Source organism: Exophiala viscosa, assembly GCF_022695815.1.
Source record: "Exophiala viscosa unplaced genomic scaffold EDD37scaffold_7, whole genome shotgun sequence".
NCBI lineage: Eukaryota > Fungi > Ascomycota > Eurotiomycetes > Chaetothyriales > Herpotrichiellaceae > Exophiala > Exophiala viscosa.
Genome location: NW_026944359.1, coordinates 683,575 through 703,996, shown reverse-complemented (window position 1 = coordinate 703,996; position 20,422 = coordinate 683,575). Strand labels below are relative to the sequence as shown.

Here is a 20,422-nt window from a genome sequence, read left to right as displayed (position 1 = left end):
ATCACAATCGCACAGAGTGGCCGCAAGGGCGCAGATCTGGCTGTATCTTCTGTGCGTCTTTGCATCTCCCGCTCATGGCGAAACTAACTCTGCATTACCCAGTGTCAGTACGGCCCTAGCATCAAACACGGCATCATCTCAGGCAATGCCACCGTCCGCCACAGCAGCATTCAATGCCGGTGATGTCAGTACTGCAGATGCTTGTAGGACCTACTACATATTGCTCGTGTTGATGAAGAGCGTTTGCTGACGATTTATAGCCGCATGGGCTTGAGGATTCGTCGACTTTGTGAGAGCGACTGAACCCGGGGAACAAAGGACCCTCTGCAAGTTTTGGGCTGGGTCAAACTGTGGCGTCCGAAAGACGCCAGTATAGATATCACAGAGCTGTTGTCTCAGTCTACCACGTACTTGAATTTAGTGCGCATGCCTTCGTCTTCTCCGTGCCGGGGGCGATGGCCTGACAGTCATTTTATGACCTCAAAGTTACGACATACCTTACAAGAAACAACGTGGCCCTCGAGGACTTGGGCTCATAAGTGGGCATCTGAACTACGAAGGCTGGCTCACTCGACAACGGATCGTAGACTGGATCATGAGTTGGGCAACTCATTTCTCCGCGATGAGTCGTCGTGAAAATCCATCGTGCCTTCTCACACAATTGGCCTACTCAGCCACAACCTCTTGAATGGACCGACCCTGATGATTGCAGCCTCGTTGTCAACGCCAAGCTTCGGCACCGGAACAATTCAAGTACCAGCTTCCGGCCAGAAAGCATTGCTATGCGCATCCTGAACTTCACCTACGTACTTCATCCGCCAATTACCACAACCTGTATAACGTGCACCACCGACAAGATGGCTGCACCGGGCGCAGAGCAGACGATCCATCGGGATCCAGCACTTTTGTAAGCTCCTTAGATTTCCAACCGCTACTGTCCTACCAACTAACTTGCTCACCAGCTACTGGATCCTGTTGCCCATCACAATCGTTATGATCCTGACCGGCGTCCTACGACACTACGCCACAGTGCTCCTGCACACCCCTCCCAAACCAGCATCCAATCTCCTCGAATCGCGCGAACGCCAGGCCATCCTCCGGGGCATCAATCTACGAAACAACGCCAACGCCGCGCTTACTACATCCTCCTTCAATGCTCGCAAAGAATACCTCATCGACTCCTACAAGAAGGGCACATTCCTAAAAGGCGGCCCAGAATCTCGCGGCCAAGCAGCAGCAAATCCCATGTCCGACCCCGCGGCGATGGAAGGCATGATGGGCATGATGAAGGGCAACATGGCGATGATGATCCCACAAACCCTGATCATGTCGTGGATCAATGCCTTTTTCGCGGGTTTCGTCATCCTCAAGTTACCATTCCCGCTGACCGTACGGTTCAAGTCGATGTTACAGGCTGGCGTATTGACGCGGGACTTGGACGTCAGATGGGTCAGCAGTCTGTCGTGGTATTTCTTGTGTCTATTCGGGTTGCAGAGTGTGTTCATTTTCATTCTGGGCAATGAGAATGCTGCGAGCCAGATGGCGCAGCAGATGGCGCAGATGAATCCGGGGGCTAATGCGAATCCGTTTGGGCCAGGGCAAGATCCGGATAAGATGTTCCAGGCTGAGGCGGAGAATTTAGAGGTCCAGGAACATTGGAGTGTGCTGGATGAGGCGGATGAGAGATTGTTGCAGATTTACGTCAACTAGATCGCAAAGATGGATTCGGGTCACGGTACGTGCCTGTGGATGCTTGAGGTCTTGTTGTCGCCATACAACTACACACGGCCGATTCGCTGGGCACGTCCTCAAGGTCAAAGAAGCTGGCGCGCTGGTGTCGCGTTTGTCGTCGACATCGACGGGGGCAATGAGTGCTCCGAGCACGGTCATGTCCTGGACACAAGTACCTCCTATCGAGGGAGAGTAATCCACGGCGCGGACGATGAGGTCGAGGACCTCTGCACTTGCTGAACCTGACAATGGGCAAGCAGTCTGAGTCACTGAGGAGGGCTTACACTCAGCGCCATTGTACAAGCTAGCTATGGCACGCGCTGAGTTCGGGGCAGAAACCATCTTGATGTCGGTCCACTTCACAAGAGCACAAGTCCCGACTTATATATTGATGCTAGTGGGTATCATGTACGCCGAAAAAGCACTGTATGCTATCTGCCTCCCAAGTTTGTGCAATCAACAGATGCCAATCAGAATAATCAAAGAGTCTTTTCCAGCTTGCTTGCCAGGTCGTCCACCTCCGCATCCTTCTTTTGTGTGACGGGCTGCTCTTCAGCTTCGTCGTCCTCCTTAAGCAGCTTTTCACGGGCCTTGTCTTGCTCCTCTTCGTCTTCCTCTTCCTCCTCTAGTTCTTCCTCTTCTTCCTCATCGCTGTCTTCACCCTCAAGCTCGTCCAGCTCGTCTAAGCCCCAATGGTCCTCGGCATCGTCGTCCTTCCCAGCCTCATCTTTTCTCTCGCTGAGCAGTTCGGCGAGACCCTCTATCGACGGATCTTCCTCCTCGAACTTGTTGCCATTCAGCTCCACCCGCCTTAATTTGGGCAGGGCGTCTTTCGCCGCTTGCAGGAGGGCCTTCACTCCAGCGGGATTGATATCGTTATATTGTAGCCTCAGAATCTCAATCTTCTCATTATTGCCCTCGCCCAGCGCCTCGAAGACTTTGATCGCACCCCGACCACCTAGCAGATCGTCGCCGACGCCTAGCTCTTTCAGACCCGACCATCCCTCGACGGCTTTTGCTAGAGCGCGCGCGCCCTGAAACGTAAAGGTGTTGTCTTGCATGTCGAGGACTTCCAGGCTATCGCAGTGTGACAAGCCGGACGAGATCAGGTGTGAAATGCCTTCGGATCGGATTCCGTTTTGCGTCATCTTGACGCTCTTGATGCCAGACTTGTGTGCCTCGTAGGCTTTAGCCCATGCGGGCATGCTTCCGTTTTCTAGGCGGTTTCTACCACAGACTATGCTTTCAAGGTCCGGGACGTCTTTGCCTTCCTTTCTGGCAGCTTGTTTCCGTTCGGCCAAGGTGATGAGCGCCTCGGCTATTGATGTGCCGGCGATGGGGCCCATGCCATTGTTGTTCAGGATGAGGTGTTTTAATGGGACGTGTTTTGCCAGGAAATCGACGAGAGGGTCTTTCGTCTTCAGACCGAAGGCATTGTCGCTCAGGTCTATCGTGTGGAGATTCGGACATTTTAGCAGTGCGGTGAGAAGAGAGGAGAGCGCGGGAGGAATCTCCTCGAGTAATCGTGAAGTGAAGATGTCATGCAGGTCTGCACTCTGAAGGGTGGTTTTCGAGGATAGGATGGGTGCGAGAGCGGCGCAGGCATCGACGCCCAGTGTATTCCCCGAGAGATCGATGTGGGTGACCTTCGAAGATTCGGCGAGTGGTTGAATGTGCTTCTCGAGATCCTCCTTGGTGTCTAGTTTTAGGCCTTTGCCTGCAAGAGAAAAGGTCTCTCCTGCCATTTTGCTTTCGATTCACGGAGAAGGGTTTCGAAAGAGATAGGTGTGGTTGTTATATCGATATGTTGCCGTAGAGTGAGAGGGAAGTCAAGTGCTGGTAAAAACAAATAGACCCGACAACCATCTAGAAATTTGGAGGGGCCAGACAACAAAAGTCGAGATCGCCCTTGGCTTGGCGTACGTCAGTCAAAACATGCCCCTGAATCCGCAGCCTTGGTCGGTCTTTCTCTGACTCTGATGGCTGTTGGATTTCACGATGCTGCAAAAGATCCCGTACATGTAAGACCACTTCAGTACAAAGCCATACACAGGAAGACTGCAGTAGCTACTCTGACCTATCCATCGGGTCCTCCCTGTTGCATACATTGCCGAGCGCTACCATGGTAAGTCGATGCCAACCTGGTGGGAAATGGCAGTTCATAAAGGGCTTTTCCATGGTTCACTCGATTTGCTGACGATTGACGAGCATTGTACGACTTCAAAGACCTAGAAAAGTAAGTGATCGTATGCAAGGTCAGCTCAACGCCCATCAAGCGTCTTATGGCGGCCTATGCCTTTCATGCCATGGCCAGAGCCGAGCCGCTCGGAGGAGAAGTGCTCCCACGTGCAGGCTACCAAGTCAACCCCTACTTTGACACCCGCAATGCCGTCAAGATCAGACTTGCTGTTCACCACATCGACGTTATCATGTAGGTAGACAAGATTGGTAAAGTCCTTGACCTGGGCATTAGAAGTGTTTTCCTTATCAGGGTTAGGCGGCCCGTCTTTCATGGATAGGTGAAGTGTAATCATCCGCCGGCGGTTTAACTTACAAAAGTCCCTCACTTGGGCTCAGCTTTCACAGAAGGTCGTTGTATGGCTTACGGCATGCTGCAGCTTCTCGCCTGACTAAGCTCATAGAAATATTGTTGTGGGTATTGGGAAGCGTATATAATGACCAGCCGGGTCTTGACTGCTTGATGGCAATGCAATTCGGCACAGAGTTCTGACCACACTTTCTCCATCAAACATTGTTTTAGCACTGTGCTTACATAGAATAACACCTCTTCAGCCAAGACCGCACGATGGAGAGCCTCCCGCCAGACTTTTGGGCTACGTCAAGAGCATATACTCCTCATATCTACCGGGACCAATACCCTTTTATCGACCCTGCTTCATCCAGCTTGTCACAAGCAGGTAAGACGATCATCATCACTGGATCTTCGGCAGGCATTGGGGCGAGAGGGATCGTCCCAGCTTTTGCAAAAGCCGGGCCCAAGGCTCTTGTCCTGGTGGCACGCAACCTGGCGGCGTTGAGGACCTCGGAAGCCGTTATAATGGAAATCAATCCAGCTATCGAAGTGCTTCTAATTCCGACTTCTATTGCGGACGAGGCTGCTGTCACAAATCTCTATGCAACAGTGCGTACGACTCTTGGCCACGCCGATGTCTTGGTCAACAATGCCGGGAGCAACGCGGATGTGGCCATGATTGGAGAATCCTCACCAGCCAAGTGGTGGACAGATTTTGAGATCAACGTCAAAGGTACCTACTTGATGACCCGGGGTTTTCTGCAATTGCTCGGCCGAGATCAAAAAGGAACTGTAATTACTATGAACACAGAACTGGCGGCGTCCGTGGTACCGTCGTGGTCTGCCTACGGTGTTAGTAAGATCGCAAGTCTACGATTGGTGGAGTACCTCGCTGCAGAGTACAGCAACGTGAGTGCTGTGAGTATACAGCCTGGCGTGGTCGCTACAGACATGGTCGAGGGTAAGTAGAGCCCAGCACCCTATCGATCGAGCATTATGTTGACTTGCTGCAGAATCTTTCAAACGGTTTGCCCAAGACACTCCGGAGCTGGTTGGCGGGATGTGCGTCTGGCTGGCAACGGATGCTGCTCGATTTTTGAGTGGCAGATTTGTCTCTGCCAACTGGTCTGTTGATGATCTTCAGAAGCAAAAGGATCGCATTCTGGCGAGCTCGGATCTCAAGGTTGTCTACGCCGGCATATTCGGGCTTGACCACATCAAGGCGACGGCTTAGAACACCACCAAACAGGATAGATCTATAGCAGTTACCGATGGCCACGCGCCCCCAGATAAGGAATCAGAATTTTGACGATCGCCGCCAGGTTGAACTTGGAAGCGCCGGGCCTCATACTTGCCTAAAACACTTTCTCAATAGGGTGACCGCCGCGCGTAGATCTACTCGATCACTCAGAAGGTGAAGAGTACCATCACAAGAACGAGGTTGGTTACGAGAAGAGTTGAGTTCAAGGTATTAATCTCGGCAATCCGGTGGACTAAGTGGCACCCCACGTGACATGCAAAATAAGGTATGGGAGTCGGTGCTGCCAAGACCGACAACAATTGGCAACTGGCATTCGGAGAGTGGCTGCAAGCGCAGCTGGAGGGCTCCGTACTGTCATTGAAAGGACCTCATCCATAACGAACCCAACTCTTGCAAGCCCCGACAAGCTTCAGAGTACCTCTCTCACACCTTCTCCTGCCGACCTTGCACCTTGCATGGCCTCCGACTGATGACGTGACGTCTGATTCCACCTGTCCCAAGCCTCACGACCAGCCGCGGACGCAGACATGGGTGACCTCGTTGATCCGAAACCCATCTACGACGAGGATGTGGGCGGCGTATATCATCCAAAAGATGCACTAGCAACTACGATACATGCAGTTACATACACGGGGGCCGCTGGATTGTTTCTAGCCGCGGTTCAAAATACAGTAGCGAAGGAGAATATTGGACCTTTGGGCATCTTTTCAAGATTCGGGAGGACTATCGGTATATTTGGTACGTATCGACTTTGTAGCAGAAGCACCGGTCTAGGACGACAGGAATCTGACATTATACAGCTGCAATGGGCGGAACCTACGCGTTTGTCAGCACGGCTTCTGCGAATCTGCGAGAGACGAGCGATCTCGTAAACCACGCAATCGGCGGTGCTTGCGCCGGCTCACTGGTCGGTCTTGCTAGTATGTTGAGAAAAAGTGTCGCAAAAGTGTCACATTTGTACTAACAGCGTGCAGAGCGCTCTATGCCATCTGTTGCTGGCTCTGCCCTCGCTTTGGGTGCTGGCATGGCTGTCGTCAGTTATACGGGCCGCTCTATTTTCGAATCTCAATCAGACTCTCCACAATTAGACCGACTTGGCCAGAAGGAAGAAGCCAAGACTCGGTACCGAAGACCTATCCAGGAGACTATCAATGAGCTCGGTGAAGGCAGAGGTAAGATGGATTCGATCTAAATTTATCAACTGGCTGACACGTGGTCCGCAGGTATCTATGGACCAGGATATGAGGAGAGACGGAAACAGAGAATCAAGGCGAAGTATGGTATCGAGGTTCAAGAACCATACTATAAGAACAAATCGGCAGCCGGCATGACCGACTTTTAGACAGCAATACTCGACAAAGGCAGATGTTATTTCGCAAACATACCTACGAAGTCCAAGAAGCAGATCATTGGATGGACGTCATGATGCCCAGGTGAAGCAGCCATTCTGGGCTGTTGCTCTGAAGCTGTTCTCCCCACCTACCTGAAGCATCGGAACTGGTGTACATAAATATTACAATTGAAGTCTGGAAGACCCAATTTTCTACCCAAGCGCATGTCGGGAGTACTTTTGCACATCCTGGATGCAGGTACTTCGGGTCGTCCTTTCGGCTATGCGTATAGACAATGGAATCATCGTGGTGTTCGCTGCAAGCTTTTGCGACGGCTGATTGAACGATGCTAGGCCTTTTCTGAAATGGACAGGAGCCCTGTTCAGCTATACTCGCGTACGCTGTGCGTTGCGCTCGGGAGCGCCGATGCTTCTGAGTTTCCTCGCCACCAAAGCTCAGGAAGAGCTGAACAGTATTTTGGGAATGTAGACTTCGGGCCATACTGACGATGCATGAGAACAATCTCATACAGTATGCCTTATAGATTATTAGTGACTACATATTGCGATATTATAGTATGTCCTCGGAGGAACCTTCAAGCGTCAGTTCCCAGTACCTGGCAAAGTGGGCCGGATTTACCGCAAGAAAGTCACTCCCAGTTCAAGAAATGTCTACTGCGGCATAATTTACTAGCGGCGCCACGCCACGAGGAGCTGGGCATTTGTTAGCCTTCTGCAGCAAGTGAGCGAGTCAATGACGCCGGAGGCGTATTTCATGCCCAGGATCGTCCTTGTAATAATGATGGCGCAAGAGATGACCATCATGTTCAACCCGCAAGATTGTACGGAGTAACGGCACACGACCCGAGCACATCTTGAGATTGCTGGGGTTGAGACCATTTGCATTGTCTTGCGCTTTTGGTTGCGAACATGTGCCTTTTGTGAGAGGGAGATAACCAGCCATAGAAGGCGCAGAACCTTGGAATGCGCCCAAATCCAGTACAGCTTTCTAACGGCTGACTACACTGCTTAGATGAACTCAAGTCGATCGGTGGGGAAATGGGGAGAGCCATGACTGCATCGATGAACACCTTGTACGCCTCTTTTTGGGCACCATAGAATCTTGACTCAACGCCCATGCTGAAGAAGCTCTTTTTCGGCAACAGCTGCTGTGCTAGGACAACGGTGTTCCAGAATAGTACTCTTACCTGGGTAGTGACAAGCTGAATAACAGCAATAACCATGTACAGCTGTAGATACTCCTCAGATCTCGCAGTTGTCCCTGTACATGAGGTGATAGCTGCGATGCAGTGCAGTGCCCGAGGGCCAAGCCGACCGCGATGCTTTTCTCGGTTCAGTGGCTACCGAATTAGCTCTTGCGACTAGCACTTGCTAAGCGCCCCAGTCCAGCTTTTGGTGCTTGAAGATCCTCGGTCCAAGCGAGAGTCTGAATTGCTCACTCGTCTGACAAAATCATAGCGTCACACGTGAATGCAGCCATCATGCCCATACCGCCCAAAATCTACGCCGATATCATTCCAAATGCTATAGCTGTTGGCCCATTCAACACTTGTCAGACTGATCTATTGTCCAGTGGAAGTAGCATGGATCACTCCACGAGTCCACCTGCAGGCCAGTCTTATGGACTCTCAGCTGGACAATTCACCCTCCCCAAAATCTAGAGGCCCAGTTAAAGGCCAACCCCTCTCCACTCGAAGCCCTGATTGCGAACCAAGTCTTCCCGCTCTGCCGGCTGGTTGCGCTGCACAGATGCACAGCAACCACCTCGCCGCCCACTCTTTTTCTCGCCAGCATCTGGCACTCTGGGTATCGAAGCACATCTCGAAATCATCACCAGTCTTTCCTGGGAATCGACGTCATTCAATCATACTTCCACCTCCTCCCCGTCGCATCTTAGTTCCCTGTGCTTCTTGTCTTGTCCGACTGCTTCCTTGACTCGATTCCATTCCTCTACATCTGCATCGCTTGATACCCGGGACTCAGCTTGTATGCCCGAGTGCGCCAGTAGCTATCTATACAGTATCAGTCCTTTGCAGCATGCTGTCTACGACATAGCTTGTCTTCAGTCTCCCTCCTGATCACCTCATTCACCCACCCTCCCCTGAAGCGAGCTTCCGCAAGCACGAGTCCGCATCACTCAACATGGCGTCGAGACCTGTAACTCCGTCGTCGCCTATACAAAATGCGCTGCCGAGTCATGAAGATCGTTCGATATACTCCGCACGGCCTACCACCGCCAAATCTGCTTCTCGGCCGGTATCCTACGCGGGCACCCAAGTTACCCACCATACCGATGCTCCCTCACATTATGAAGCATCTCATACCCATCATACCGATGCTGCCTCACATTATGAAGCACCTCAGACTCTGCCCGAAGAGCCATCCGCCTTATCGCACACGGACGAGCTAAATGATGGGGTTCATGATACTAGCGAACAAGCTCCAGAGCTTCCTCGGAACGATTCGCACATCTCAGGGACCCAAACCCTTACCCCCTCTCGAGGTGGTACATTGAAAAAGAAGGCTTCCTTGCACAAGAGCGGAAGCCTGAAGAGGACCGCTAGCAAACGAAGCAGCTATGCTGGCTCAGTGCGCAGCGTGCAGCTGGTCGAGAAGGAGAAGTATGGCGAAACGGAAGAGACGAACAGCGTCTTCTATTGCCCTGTACCGACGACTGGAAACCCCACTGAGCTGCTCGCGACTCGGTTCCAAGGTAGGCGACAACATTGTTGCCCGAAGAAGTCTTGCTAATATCATCGCAGCCTGGCGAAGAGTTCTCAAAGATATCATTGGTTACTTCCGCGAACTACACAAAACGTACGACCAAAAATCAAAGTCACTGATGTCTGCGTCCAGTGCCATCAACAATACCGCAATGCTTCCAAACTTCCTAACATCTGGGGGAATAGGAGATGCTGTCTACATTTTGCGCGACTTTCACAAACAGGCTCTGAATGAAGCCAACAAGGCGCGCGATCTGGAAAATGAAGTAATCATCCAACTCACGGGTCTCCGCAGTGATTTGCAACAAAAGATCAAGGAGATCAAAAGCTTGTCTGGTGACTTCAAAAACTCGGTAGACAAGGAACAAGAAGCTTCCAAAAGAGCTGTGCGATCCTTGCAGGAGTCTCTCGGCATGGTCGACGCCGATGCCGCATCGACCAGTGGAAAGGGTGATCCTTTCTTGGTCAAGCTCTCAGTCGACAAGCAAATTGAGAAACAAATCGAGGAAGAAAACTATCTGCATCGGGTAAGACTCAGCGTCCCAAGGACATGATGTGCTTTGATATACTGACAATACCAGGCATACCTGAACCTCGAGGCCTCTGGTCGCGAACTCGAGTCCATCGTCGTGGGCGAGATTCAAAAAGCGTACAATGTTCTGGCTGGCATACTCCGTCGTGAAGCCGATGAGAACTATGACGTATCAGACAAGCTGAAGGAGGGACCTCTACAAATGTCCAAAGACCATGAATGGGACGAGTTCACAAGCAAGAATAACCAGATGGTGGATCCGCGCAAACCTGTTCGCCAGTATGCGAACATTATCTATCCGGGCAAGGAACATCCAGCAGCAATCGAAGTCAGGAGTGGAATGCTTGAGAGAAAGAGCAAGTATCTCAAGAACTACACACCTGGATGGTAAATTTCCCCGTGAACCACAACCTTGAGGATCACTTCTAACAATTTCATCAGGTACATCCTAAGTCCAACACATCTGCACGAGTTCAAGTCAGCCGACCGCGTGTCGAGTCAATCTCCAGTGATGTCGCTATATTTGCCGGAGCAAAAGTTGGGCTCCTACTCTGAGCCTGGCTCGTCATCGCATAAATTCATGCTTAAGGGTCGTCAAACCGGATCTATGCACCGTGGGCATGCTTGGGTATTCAGAGCAGAAACTCATGATACTATGCTTGCATGGTATAACGACATCAAAGAGCTTACCTCAAGGCGAGGCGAGGAACGTAACGAATATGTTCGCCGGACTCACTCCCGATCGTTTTCCGGCAACAGTCTCAATAAACCGGCTAGCATCATCAGCTCAGAAGGCGGAATGGAAGAAGATGAGGCTGACCACATTGCCTTCGCAGGAGAACAGTCCGTCCGCGGAAATTCTGTTGCCGAAGGGGCTGGTGTAGCTGAAGCAGGAGGCTTAGAGGTTTTGGGTGCGGACGGGATTGAGGACGACAGATCGGAAGCTGGATGGCGTCCTCCTCAACAGAGGCCAGCACCAGGTGGGCGATTTCCGTCTGATCTCAACATCCAGCGAGGCTTAGAAGCCCCGCAATCCCCTTCAAGCGCGGATGATTCTGACCGAGATCGCGATGTTATAGCAGCTGCAGGTGGGCTACCAGGGAGCGGCGTACCCTTCGCGGATACCGTGGAAAGACACACCGAGTTGCAGCCGGCCGCGTATCAGCCTGCTACGACTCAGTCGGCAACCTATCAGCCAGGCACGTATGAGGAGACCACTTATCAGCCTGCCCCCCAGGAGCCGTCGGGAGTCAACAGAAGTATGAGCACCAACAGTCAATATCCCCCAGGTCAACATCCGAACCTTTTCCAAGCCCTCCACGGAAACCAGGGTGCGCCATCAGCCGGTGCGCCGTCAGCTGCTCCGCCGTCAGCCGTGGACGGAGGCAGCTCATATGGCGACTGGATGGCACCTATCGCCGCAGGTGCAGGAGGTGCCGCCGTTGGAGCCGGGGTCATGCATCATCACGAGCATCAGCCGCAACAGCAACAGCAAGAACCAGTAGCTGAAGAGCCCATACATCAACACGAGGCCGAAACCGCGATTCCTGGTCCAGGCGAGTCTTCAGCCCCAATTATGGTGGACACTGCTGCCCCAGTGGACGCACCTAGTGCACCACGTGCGATGAGGGAGTCGATGAGCGAGTCCACGACCGCCCCCAGCTCGGCTCTGGCCAATTCAGGAACGGATGTAGCGACTTTGTCCACTGTCCCTACCAGTACAGGTTACGTGAATGACAGCATGTTCGATTACAACGGAGTATACATCGGCCCAAGGACAGCATCGACAGAACCTACGCACTACACCTTGAAGGCGGCAGACCGGTCTAAGAGTAGCACGACCATCAGCCACTTGCACATTCCTGGAGAGTTTCCTGCTACGACTCCATTGAACGAGGAGGCGAGATTGTATGGGGATGTGATCGAACGATGAAGCGCGGAGGATGGAAGCGGCATCCAAGATCGCCACCAGGGGGCGCTCTTACAAGCAGGATGATACGTACACGGGATAACCAGGTGACCAGTCCATATCTTGAAATGTTTGTGCCGCATACATGCTGCTATCCAGTAATAGTGAAGGACCAGAGTCACAAGGCTCGATTGTTTTGTGAGGTTGTGTTCTTTTGGATTTACCACGATCGCTTTGTGGTGTGGCTCTGGCTTGTTTCTTTCGCGTCCGAGGATGCCTGTTTTGGGCATACAAGATAACGCAGCCACAGCAGGTCATTGAACTTGTCAACGTGGCGACGAAACGGCAGAGTATCCAGAGGAGGCACTGGGAATTACGATAAGGGGATGGGATGCATTGGGCGTCCAGAGGTAACGTTAGTTTGCGAGTCAGAACCAGAATCGACCCTTGTGATGCTCTTTTCTCACACTCGTGTTCATACATTCGTAGGTAATTAGTAGTATGGACATTTTTCATCATGAAGTCATTGCATCTTATGCGTTGCGGAACTCGTAGTCTACGACTGCGAGTGCGCTTTGTTGACGGAGCGAGGGTTATTCGATACCGGTCATTCTGTAATGTTCCTGTTCAAAGCACTTGAACATGATACTCTTGGAGAAAGCTATAATGCTTCCCGATGAGATTTAGACGCTATACAACCTCGTCAACGTGTGCGCGGGTCGAGCTTCCTGGCAGCGAATAGGTCCAACGCCATCTTGGTATCGTCAATGGCCGCCACCACCGGCTTCATGCCCGCCACGTTATTCTGCATACTGACCAGATGACTCCGGAGCTGGGTGAGAAGGGGTCCAAGATCTGGATCCGAATCACCATTCAAGGTAGGCGTGGCGGTCGTGGTGGTGGTCGTACTCGAAATGCCTGCAATCGTGTTGATACGCTTAATTTGTTCAACTTGTGCATCGTCCTGGTTGTCGTCGAGTTGTTGTACGATAGGATGTAATCCCCGCTCTTTCTTGCGACGGAGCTCACTGCTGGATTTCAATCCTCTTTCCAACGCCGCGAGTTCGGCGCGGTCTTGTTTGAGGGCTCTTTGTTCGCGCTTGATTTGACGACTCAGCAGATGCGCGGATTGGATGTTCGTGGTCAATTGCGATTGGAGCGAGGATACTCGGTGTAATGTGTTGGATAGGTCGAATGGGGTCTCGTCCTGTGCGGCGGTTGGGATCGGTGGGAAGGGCATGCGTGGGAGGCGGGAGATGAGCTTGTCTGTGATTTCTGCGACGATTTTCTCGTATTCTTCTTCCTTTATTGAGGCCTTCGAGGTGGACTTGGGTTTGCTGGTCTGGGAGCGATTCAAGGGAGGGATCCGGGCTGTGCTGCCGGAGCGTTTGGATTTGATGTTCAGGACGAGTTGTCTGATTTTGTCTTGTGAGGTGGTGGGGAGGGGTTTCCATTTTTTCTGGATGGTTGCTTGGGATATGTTCTTGATGCGAGGTTCGAGGGTCGCGAACTTTTGGCGGCGCGTGGCGGCGGAGGAGGATGATGGTTTTGACGCGCCCATATCTGCGAATTTGACAGGGCGATGTGCTAGAGGATGCTATTTGGCGCGTTGGCAGATCGTTTAATCTTCGAGAATAGAGAGTGGTGATGGAAAATGCGGGCGAAGTTGGGCTCAGTGGGTAGGGAGGAAGTGTTGATCTTCTGCGGCGGGACTAGCGTAGCCTCGCGTTAATGACGAGGCTGTACCCCGGAATATCAGGCGAGAATGAGGCTGCACCTTTTGATATCTGCCAGAAGCACTTAACATATAATCACGGACGAGGGGACATCTGATCTTGACGGCGTGAATCGTACAAGTCCAAGTTTGTGTAGTGAGCCGTACCGCTTCTTATAGTATGGCCATCTCTGAGATTGGGAGGCATCCCTCAGTTATAGATGTTGGAACTACAATCATGGGTGCACAGCCAGGGACCCATGCACCATACATCGGCCAGACATTCAAGCAAGCAAGGTAGCCAGTATAGTATTCCTCAGTTCGACCAGGGCTTGAAATTTTGTCGGCTCCGTCTTGTGTCCTCATATTACCCGTGACTGGTTTCTGCCGACGCTGTCCGCCTGGCATGTTCTGCCTCACCCCCTTCTAGCCCACAGTCACAGTAGCTTCCAAACAGAAAACCAAAAAGTATTCGGTCAGAAACAGACTTCGTGGATCGAACCCCAGCTTCGACCAAAAAACGACTTGCCTGAAGCCCAAGAGTGATCAGTTCATGGAGTCCAGGTATCGAAACCCCCACACACAGATCACTGTGGTCTCTGGCAGGGATTTTTCCGAACGCCCGTTGTCGAGTTTCGCCAGCGTTAGGTTGTAGTCTGTCACGAGGGAAACACCTGCTTGAGCTGGCCTTCAACCAATTCCGCCTACTCGGTGTCCGGCTGTGATAGGAATGGTGAGCGGACTAGACAGGTCAGCGTTGAAGCAGTTTTTCACGACTTTAAAATATATCCTTGTATTATTTTGTGATTGGTCCAGTAGTGAATGATTTCTGCGAAGAGAAGGCGGTGGTGAGGTATATCGGTGAAGGAGTACAGTGAAGGACGATGTTGTTGAGGATCCAATGACTAATATGTGTAGCGAAAGTTCGGCACCCCTTCAATCAGGTAAATTCCTTTCCGAGCCTTGCGGTTTGCCAACCAAAACCAGACTGTACAACAGGCAACAAGTACAATCATGGCAATGTGGCTTCCGATACTGACCCAGATTGCTGTTAAGTATCTTGGTGCCTCTGGTTGACGAACGATATAGCTTCCTGCGATCCCTCCCAGACCATTGCAGGCTGAGATCGCTGCTGCCACTGTGGCACGCTTCCATTGTCCAACGACATTGTTTGCCTGGTAAGCATTCAAGGCTGCCCAGTTGCTGACGTACGCCCCCATGGCCAGGAAAGTGCCGATATACCTGATGGTGACCTGACTTGGAAAACCGAGCATGCAGAAGCCAATGATGAGACACACGGCATTGAAGATGATTACCGGCGCTCGAATCCTGTATCTGTCCCCAATGTAGGAAGAGAGGAGCACTGGGAGGACGGCATAGTAATATGGCGGAGAAGACAACAAGATGGCCTTGTTAGAGTCGAAACCCATTCCACTCTGAAGAATGATTGGCAGGAAATAGGACAAAGCTGTCGAAACCAGGTTCAACAGGAAAAACAGCGCGCAGAAGACGTACAGTTTCGGATCGAGGAAATTGACCAGGATAGCGGCCGATGTCAGAGGTTCTGGCTTTCCGCCATCGCGACGGTCGTCGTTGATTCGTGAGATTGCTAGGCTCTTTTCATCTTCGGACAGAAAATGGAACGATCTTTCGCATTGGTCTGGAAATTCAACCATCCAGAAATAGGTGAGAAAGCCGAGAAATATGGTTACTGCTCCCTGGACCAGATACATGTATTGCCATCCGCGGAGTCCCCCTCGGTGATCGAGATGGTTGAGACCAAAGTTGACGATTGAACCTGTTGCAAGAATGATGATTTCGCCAGACTGCAGCAGGGCGAATCTGAGTTGTTGTTCTCTGCGGGTGTAGTATGTTGAGATGAGGTATGTCAGACCTGGAAAGACGCCGGACATTGAAATACCGAGAAGGATTCTGAGCGCTATCATCTGTCGCCAATTCGTGATAGCGGCCGTGCACATGGTAATCAACCCGAAGGCACAGGTGATTGTGGTGAAAAAGATCCTCGGGCCAACGTAGCGAAGCAGGATGGTCGATGGCAACTGGAAACAAATGGATGATACTGTAAAAATGAATATCGATACTGAATATTTGTTGCCAGTGAGATCCAAGTCGGATAACATGCTTGTGACTGATGCTGATGAAATGATGCCACTATCCAGCAGGTTCAAGCTGCACAAGATGCCGGCAATCGTGCATAGTCTGAGATCGATTTTAAGGCGCAGTCGACTCTCCGCTTCTGCACGGGCTGGATCATCCTGGAAGTCATCTTGGACGACTTCGTCTTGCGGCCCTTGGCTGTTGTCGTCGAGCGTATGCCTAGCGTCCTCCGTGGTGCCGTTTATGTAAGCAGAGCTTGACGTTCCTGCATTATCAGGCAGGTCGCTGACGGCGTGCTTACCGTTTGGAGGCGACATAGCGACCACGTCAAAGGAAGATTGAGGGCGTGAGACTACAGTGTCTCATGTTTCGGAATGACTATGCGTGCTCCGTAAGAAACAAATAGCTGCATACGTTCTCCGACAGAAAGACAAAGAAAGAAATATTTCGACATGACTCGGAGATCCGCTTTCGGGGTAGACCGCGATTGGTGTGAAGGTATAGAGTGGTTGATGAGAAACCTAAGTTTAATCTCGCAGCAAAGTGGATGGAAACCTGTCTGTTCCTCACGCCTCTGAGCTTCATTGATTCGTACCATTCCCCACGAGAAGTGCCGCTCTTCGCGAAATGTCTTTGTACGTTTTGCCATGCAATATGTCAATCCTTTGGAAGAATCGGAGTATAGTACTCATTCACATGTCAAAGCCCGGAATGGGTATCAAAACAGGGTCTTCAAAACACCGTGGTCGATGACCAAGATAATGGGCATTGAAACACTAAACTTTTGCATGCATTAAACAGAAATGGATCAAGCAGCCAATGCTCCTCCGGGTATCTTGCAGTATAAACAACACCTGACTCCAAACAGACGCGTTGCTCAAAACAGTCCTTACCAATATTCCCTCATCGTCGTGTCGTGCAGTCCACGTCGGGATCGAAACCGGTCACAGACTTCTAACCCTTGTCATACCACTTGTTTATAGCGCCGACAAGCATCTTCCAGCAATTTCCTCCCACTGCCGGCTCTGTGTCGACAATATCATAACCCCTAAGATCATTTTGTTAGCCAAGGATCTTTGATAATGGACTAGCACTGTTGATAGGACCTACTCAGGTATATCGAACCCAACGGCGTCGTCAAGATTTTTGAGCTTCTCTGTATATGCAGGATCGTTGCCAAATTGGATGAACTGGATACCAACCTGCCTTCGGGGATACTTGAGGTCCTTCATGGTGGTAGTCAGAGCTGTGATCACCTCACCAACATTGCAGTGCGGTTGCCACACAGCATCGGTAAAGACATAGATGTTGAGGGGCTTCAGTGTATCCGACTTTCCGAAGAAGCTTTTTCTCTTTCCAGGCGTACTCCTTTCTCTACGGAGACGCTCCTCATATTCTTCTGTGATTCGGCCGAGCATGTCAGCCATATTGGATTTGGCCACCGAGTTGACTAGCTTGCTGGCGAGTCGACTTTCCATCGTTGTTGCATTCGCCACGTTGTGCTTGCCCTCGGTGCAGGTAAAGTAGAGATCCATGCCATCCTTGTCCGAGGCTTTCACAATATAGGCAAGAGCTTTGGCAAGGTCAATAACACTGTCCTTGCCCCTCCAGTATTTCCTCATGCTACCCGCATCATCAATTAGAAAGACCTAGACATATACATTAGCCGCAAGTTTTCCCAGGTAACCATAGTTCTGCATACGTGATCTCGGAGCCCAAGTTCACGCATGATCTCATCTTTGTGCTCAAGAGGAACAACAACGTCTCGGTCTCGTTTCTTCCGAAGTACCCAATTCTCCAGCTCGCCCAGCGTGATCTTTGGGAGTTGGGGCCTTTCCACCTTTAGCACCTCCGCCTGTACACCTCCATTTGCTGTCGGGTCTTGGGTGGAAAGCGCGCCCTCCTGGCTTCGTGCGGCAGAAGGCGCGGGCACGAGGGTTCCCTGTTGAGCTCCTTCGCCCAAGGGGACAATGGCTTCCCCAGGGCTTCGGTAATTTCCAGATGGGCTGGAGATGTTGGGAACGGTAGGTCTCTCTGAAGAGCCAGTCGTGTTTTGCCGGGTGTTTGATTGTCCTGAGCCTAGACCTCGAGCTCCGTTTACATCGGAAGTGTGCTTTAGCGACAGGGAGTCCATCTCGGAGGCAAGAGCTGACGACTGAGAGCTGTTTTCATTGTTCAGTGAGCTTGGGTCTGACGCTGACATTGGTCGTAAGGTTGGACGCGACACCGACCCTGGGTCCTGAGGAGCGTGAGTAGTGACCGCTGGATCTCTCACCAGGGACTCGAGACTCCCACGACGTGAGCTTTCTGGGCTTGATGGCACCACTTCAGGAAAGTTAAATGTTTGCGATTTCCCCATAGCTCGCGGCTCTGCATGTTTGGATGCCTGGCCTCCCCAGTCATGTATGCCCCCGTCCGGGGGCAATTTGGCCGGTAGCCTGCGGCTCTTTCCCTTGTTGGGATTTGACCCACGTTGCCTCTCGCTGGGAATTACGCCTCCGTTGTTTCGTTCTGCTTCAGCTTGCTCTGCGTTGGTTAGTATTGTTTGAGCCTTTTTCCTCAACTGCCTTGCATTAGGTCGGCCTTCGAAGTCATCAAGCATCTCATCAAGCAATTTCCGTATCACCGCTTTTGTGATATGGTCGCTCTCGCGAGTACTTGAAAAGACCTTGTTGTGAATGTCCTTGACACATTCGAGGACGGTCTCTCCATTGTGGAAGCAACCGTGGTCCGTAAAATCATTCATTTCTGCCGTTTCTTCCCGTCGATCTCTTTGATAGCGTACCAAAGCGCCTTTTCCAAGCACCACCCACACCGCAATCTCGCTGTAGACGCAGCCGAGAGACCAGATGTCAACGGATTGCTTGACATCAAGTTTTTGATTTCGGTCGAAATAATCAAACCTATAGCATTCGGGAGCACCTAGGGAAGACGTCAGCGAACTGAGCACACTGTGTGACAGATATGTATGCCTAAATAATGCCTCACCATAAATTCGGGTACCTTGGGTGTCCCTGTCAGCTTCCTCCCGGTTTCCGCTCTTGATTCTCCGGAAATGGGCTAGACCCAAGTCTGCCAGCTTGAATTGCACATCAAACGAACAGTTCGTCTTGCTAGGTGTAACTAAGATATTGGACGGTTTTATATCTTGGTGCCATCTGCAGGATGGACGTTAGTAAGATGCATTTTACGGGATAACAGCGGTGCACCTCACCCTTGTAGGATAGGCGGCCCTCCTTCATCTTGGCTTAGCGAGTGAATACTTTGGATTGCCTTGGTAAGCTCGAAGATAGCGCTCCAGAGTTTGTGAATGTCTTCGGCATCAGTTGGTGGATCGTTCTTTTGCAGAAAGTCCTCAAGCGTGCCGCCACTGGCGTACTCAATGAGGGTATTGAAGGTTTTGCCTTGTCTGAAGCTTCCAAAGAACCCGATCACTACCTTGCCCAAGCAACCGGACTGAAGTCGAAGGCGCTGGAAGGCGTTGATTTCATTGCTGTAGTGCAATTCGGCATCCTGCGTACGGTATGTCTTCAGAACATACGTGTTTGTAAATCCTTTATTTGCGTCCTTGAAGAAGCAGGTCAACAATAGCTCGGCCAGGGAAATCTAGAGAACACTTACCCGACCTGGGTCCCGGCCAGGAGTAAGACCATCGTAGGCGGTGTGGACCGTAATCTTGTACAAATCTGCGAATCCACCGGTTCCGATGAGCACTTTCGATTTGATGGGAAGAATGCGCTCAGGAGCCAGATGAATGTCGACACTGTTGTGGAAATGATGAGAAAAGAACTGCCATTGGCGTTCAACGAATCTTTGAAAGAAGTCTGGGCACATGTCCGTCGTGGGAAATTTTGCAGGAGGGCTCTCTCTATCGAAGGGCATATGACCATCCCAGAGACTATCATATTGGACGAAGTATTGTATGTATTTTCCCATGCCGATCAGTAGAAGGATCGCAAACCCCTTCGAGCATTTGCCGAGGATATCTTGGGACTGGAGTGGAGGATCTTCGCTGTCCCACAGGGCTCGAAGAAGATTGCGGGTATTGGACGCATCTTTGAGATAGGTTTCCAGGCGCGATCCGATCATGAACTGTGTGTTGGGTTTCTCTGTGTCACCCAAAGTGCCAGGAACGCTGTTGTCATCCACCCATTTCCGAAAGCTTTGAATGATAGGGTGATGGTCGGGCTGTTTGGTAGCCATAGCTTTCGGTGGTCCCACGACGTACTAATCAAGTTCTGTAGCGTCGTGGCCGTGTCCCTGAATTGCGACCAGAGAGAGCTGCGAACCGACAGACTCAACTTCAGGTAGGCGATAGGCACAGTTGACTGTCAAAGCACCGGTGGTATAGAAAAGGACAGATGACAACAAGATGGGACGAGGGTGGGCGCAGTCTGAGAAGAAAGAGCGACAGCCTTATGAAGCCGTTATCCTTTCCCAAGTGATGCGCGCGAATATCTGACACCACCTGATAAGCCGTCCTCGATGAGTCCACCGTCCGGAGCCCATGCCCATGAGCACGTCAGACCCTTGCCATGGGATTGGCATGT

At 51.4% G+C, this 20,422-nt stretch overlaps 8 protein-coding genes across 8 annotated transcripts; 4 read left to right on the top strand and 4 right to left on the bottom strand.

The window, feature by feature from the left end:
• Nucleotides 1-857: 857 nt before the first annotated feature.
• On the top strand, nucleotides 858-1,710 carry EDD37DRAFT_658414 (integral membrane protein DUF106-domain-containing protein; the record flags this gene model as incomplete). The annotated part of the gene is made up of 2 exons (XM_062818973.1): nucleotides 858-907; nucleotides 963-1,710. 2 exons carry the CDS (start codon nucleotides 858-860, stop codon nucleotides 1,708-1,710), a joined length of 798 nt encoding a protein of 265 aa, XP_062668960.1.
• A 250-nt stretch (nucleotides 1,711-1,960) lies between these two features.
• Nucleotides 1,961-3,587, bottom strand: EDD37DRAFT_456538 (uncharacterized protein). The gene has a single exon (XM_062812916.1). The coding sequence runs from the start codon at nucleotides 3,474-3,476 to the stop codon at nucleotides 2,211-2,213; it is 1,266 nt and encodes a 421-aa protein (XP_062668959.1). The 5' UTR covers nucleotides 3,477-3,587; the 3' UTR covers nucleotides 1,961-2,210.
• A 687-nt stretch (nucleotides 3,588-4,274) lies between these two features.
• EDD37DRAFT_633756 (uncharacterized protein) lies at nucleotides 4,275-5,716 on the top strand. Its single transcript, XM_062816809.1, has 2 exons — nucleotides 4,275-5,225; nucleotides 5,278-5,716. The coding sequence occupies exons 1-2, from the start codon at nucleotides 4,538-4,540 to the stop codon at nucleotides 5,496-5,498; spliced, it is 909 nt and encodes a 302-aa protein (XP_062668958.1). The 5' UTR covers nucleotides 4,275-4,537; the 3' UTR covers nucleotides 5,499-5,716.
• A 336-nt stretch (nucleotides 5,717-6,052) lies between these two features.
• On the top strand, nucleotides 6,053-6,867 carry EDD37DRAFT_651258 (uncharacterized protein; the record flags this gene model as incomplete). Its single annotated transcript, XM_062818332.1, has 4 exons — nucleotides 6,053-6,263; nucleotides 6,326-6,445; nucleotides 6,500-6,697; nucleotides 6,749-6,867. The coding sequence occupies 4 exons, from the start codon at nucleotides 6,053-6,055 to the stop codon at nucleotides 6,865-6,867; spliced, it is 648 nt and encodes a 215-aa protein (XP_062668957.1).
• Nucleotides 6,868-9,018: 2,151 nt separating this feature from the next.
• On the top strand, nucleotides 9,019-12,064 carry EDD37DRAFT_610384 (uncharacterized protein; the record flags this gene model as incomplete). The annotated part of the gene is made up of 4 exons (XM_062815206.1): nucleotides 9,019-9,589; nucleotides 9,639-10,126; nucleotides 10,181-10,518; nucleotides 10,573-12,064. 4 exons carry the CDS (start codon nucleotides 9,019-9,021, stop codon nucleotides 12,062-12,064), a joined length of 2,889 nt encoding a protein of 962 aa, XP_062668956.1.
• Nucleotides 12,065-12,455: 391 nt separating this feature from the next.
• Nucleotides 12,456-13,855, bottom strand: EDD37DRAFT_455544 (CENP-Q, a CENPA-CAD centromere complex subunit-domain-containing protein). The gene has a single exon (XM_062812915.1). It carries the CDS (start codon nucleotides 13,599-13,601, stop codon nucleotides 12,744-12,746), a length of 858 nt encoding a protein of 285 aa, XP_062668955.1. The 5' UTR covers nucleotides 13,602-13,855; the 3' UTR covers nucleotides 12,456-12,743.
• A 555-nt stretch (nucleotides 13,856-14,410) lies between these two features.
• Nucleotides 14,411-16,507, bottom strand: EDD37DRAFT_454806 (retrograde regulation protein 2). Its single transcript, XM_062812909.1, has one exon. The coding sequence runs from the start codon at nucleotides 16,187-16,189 to the stop codon at nucleotides 14,660-14,662; it is 1,530 nt and encodes a 509-aa protein (XP_062668954.1). The 5' UTR covers nucleotides 16,190-16,507; the 3' UTR covers nucleotides 14,411-14,659.
• Nucleotides 16,508-16,826: 319 nt separating this feature from the next.
• Nucleotides 16,827-20,075, bottom strand: EDD37DRAFT_651254 (uncharacterized protein; the record flags this gene model as incomplete). The annotated part of the gene is made up of 6 exons (XM_062818331.1): nucleotides 16,827-16,920; nucleotides 16,983-17,521; nucleotides 17,575-18,794; nucleotides 18,861-19,030; nucleotides 19,087-19,439; nucleotides 19,494-20,075. The coding sequence occupies 6 exons, from the start codon at nucleotides 20,073-20,075 to the stop codon at nucleotides 16,827-16,829; spliced, it is 2,958 nt and encodes a 985-aa protein (XP_062668953.1).
• Nucleotides 20,076-20,422: the final 347 nt, after the last annotated feature.

Bases quoted from the DNA above. Each gene is read 5' to 3' on its own strand.
- EDD37DRAFT_456538 (XM_062812916.1), bottom strand. From the start codon at position 3,476: ATGGCAGGAGAGACCTTTTCTCTTGCAGGCAAAGGCCTAAAACTAGAC.
- EDD37DRAFT_633756 (XM_062816809.1), top strand. From the start codon at position 4,538: ATGGAGAGCCTCCCGCCAGACTTTTGGGCTACGTCAAGAGCATATACT. The intron at 5,226-5,277 runs GTAAGTAGAGCC...GACTTGCTGCAG, and splicing joins CGCTACAGACATGGTCGAGG to AATCTTTCAAACGGTTTGCC.
- EDD37DRAFT_455544 (XM_062812915.1), bottom strand. From the start codon at position 13,601: ATGGGCGCGTCAAAACCATCATCCTCCTCCGCCGCCACGCGCCGCCAA.
- EDD37DRAFT_454806 (XM_062812909.1), bottom strand. From the start codon at position 16,189: ATGTCGCCTCCAAACGGTAAGCACGCCGTCAGCGACCTGCCTGATAAT.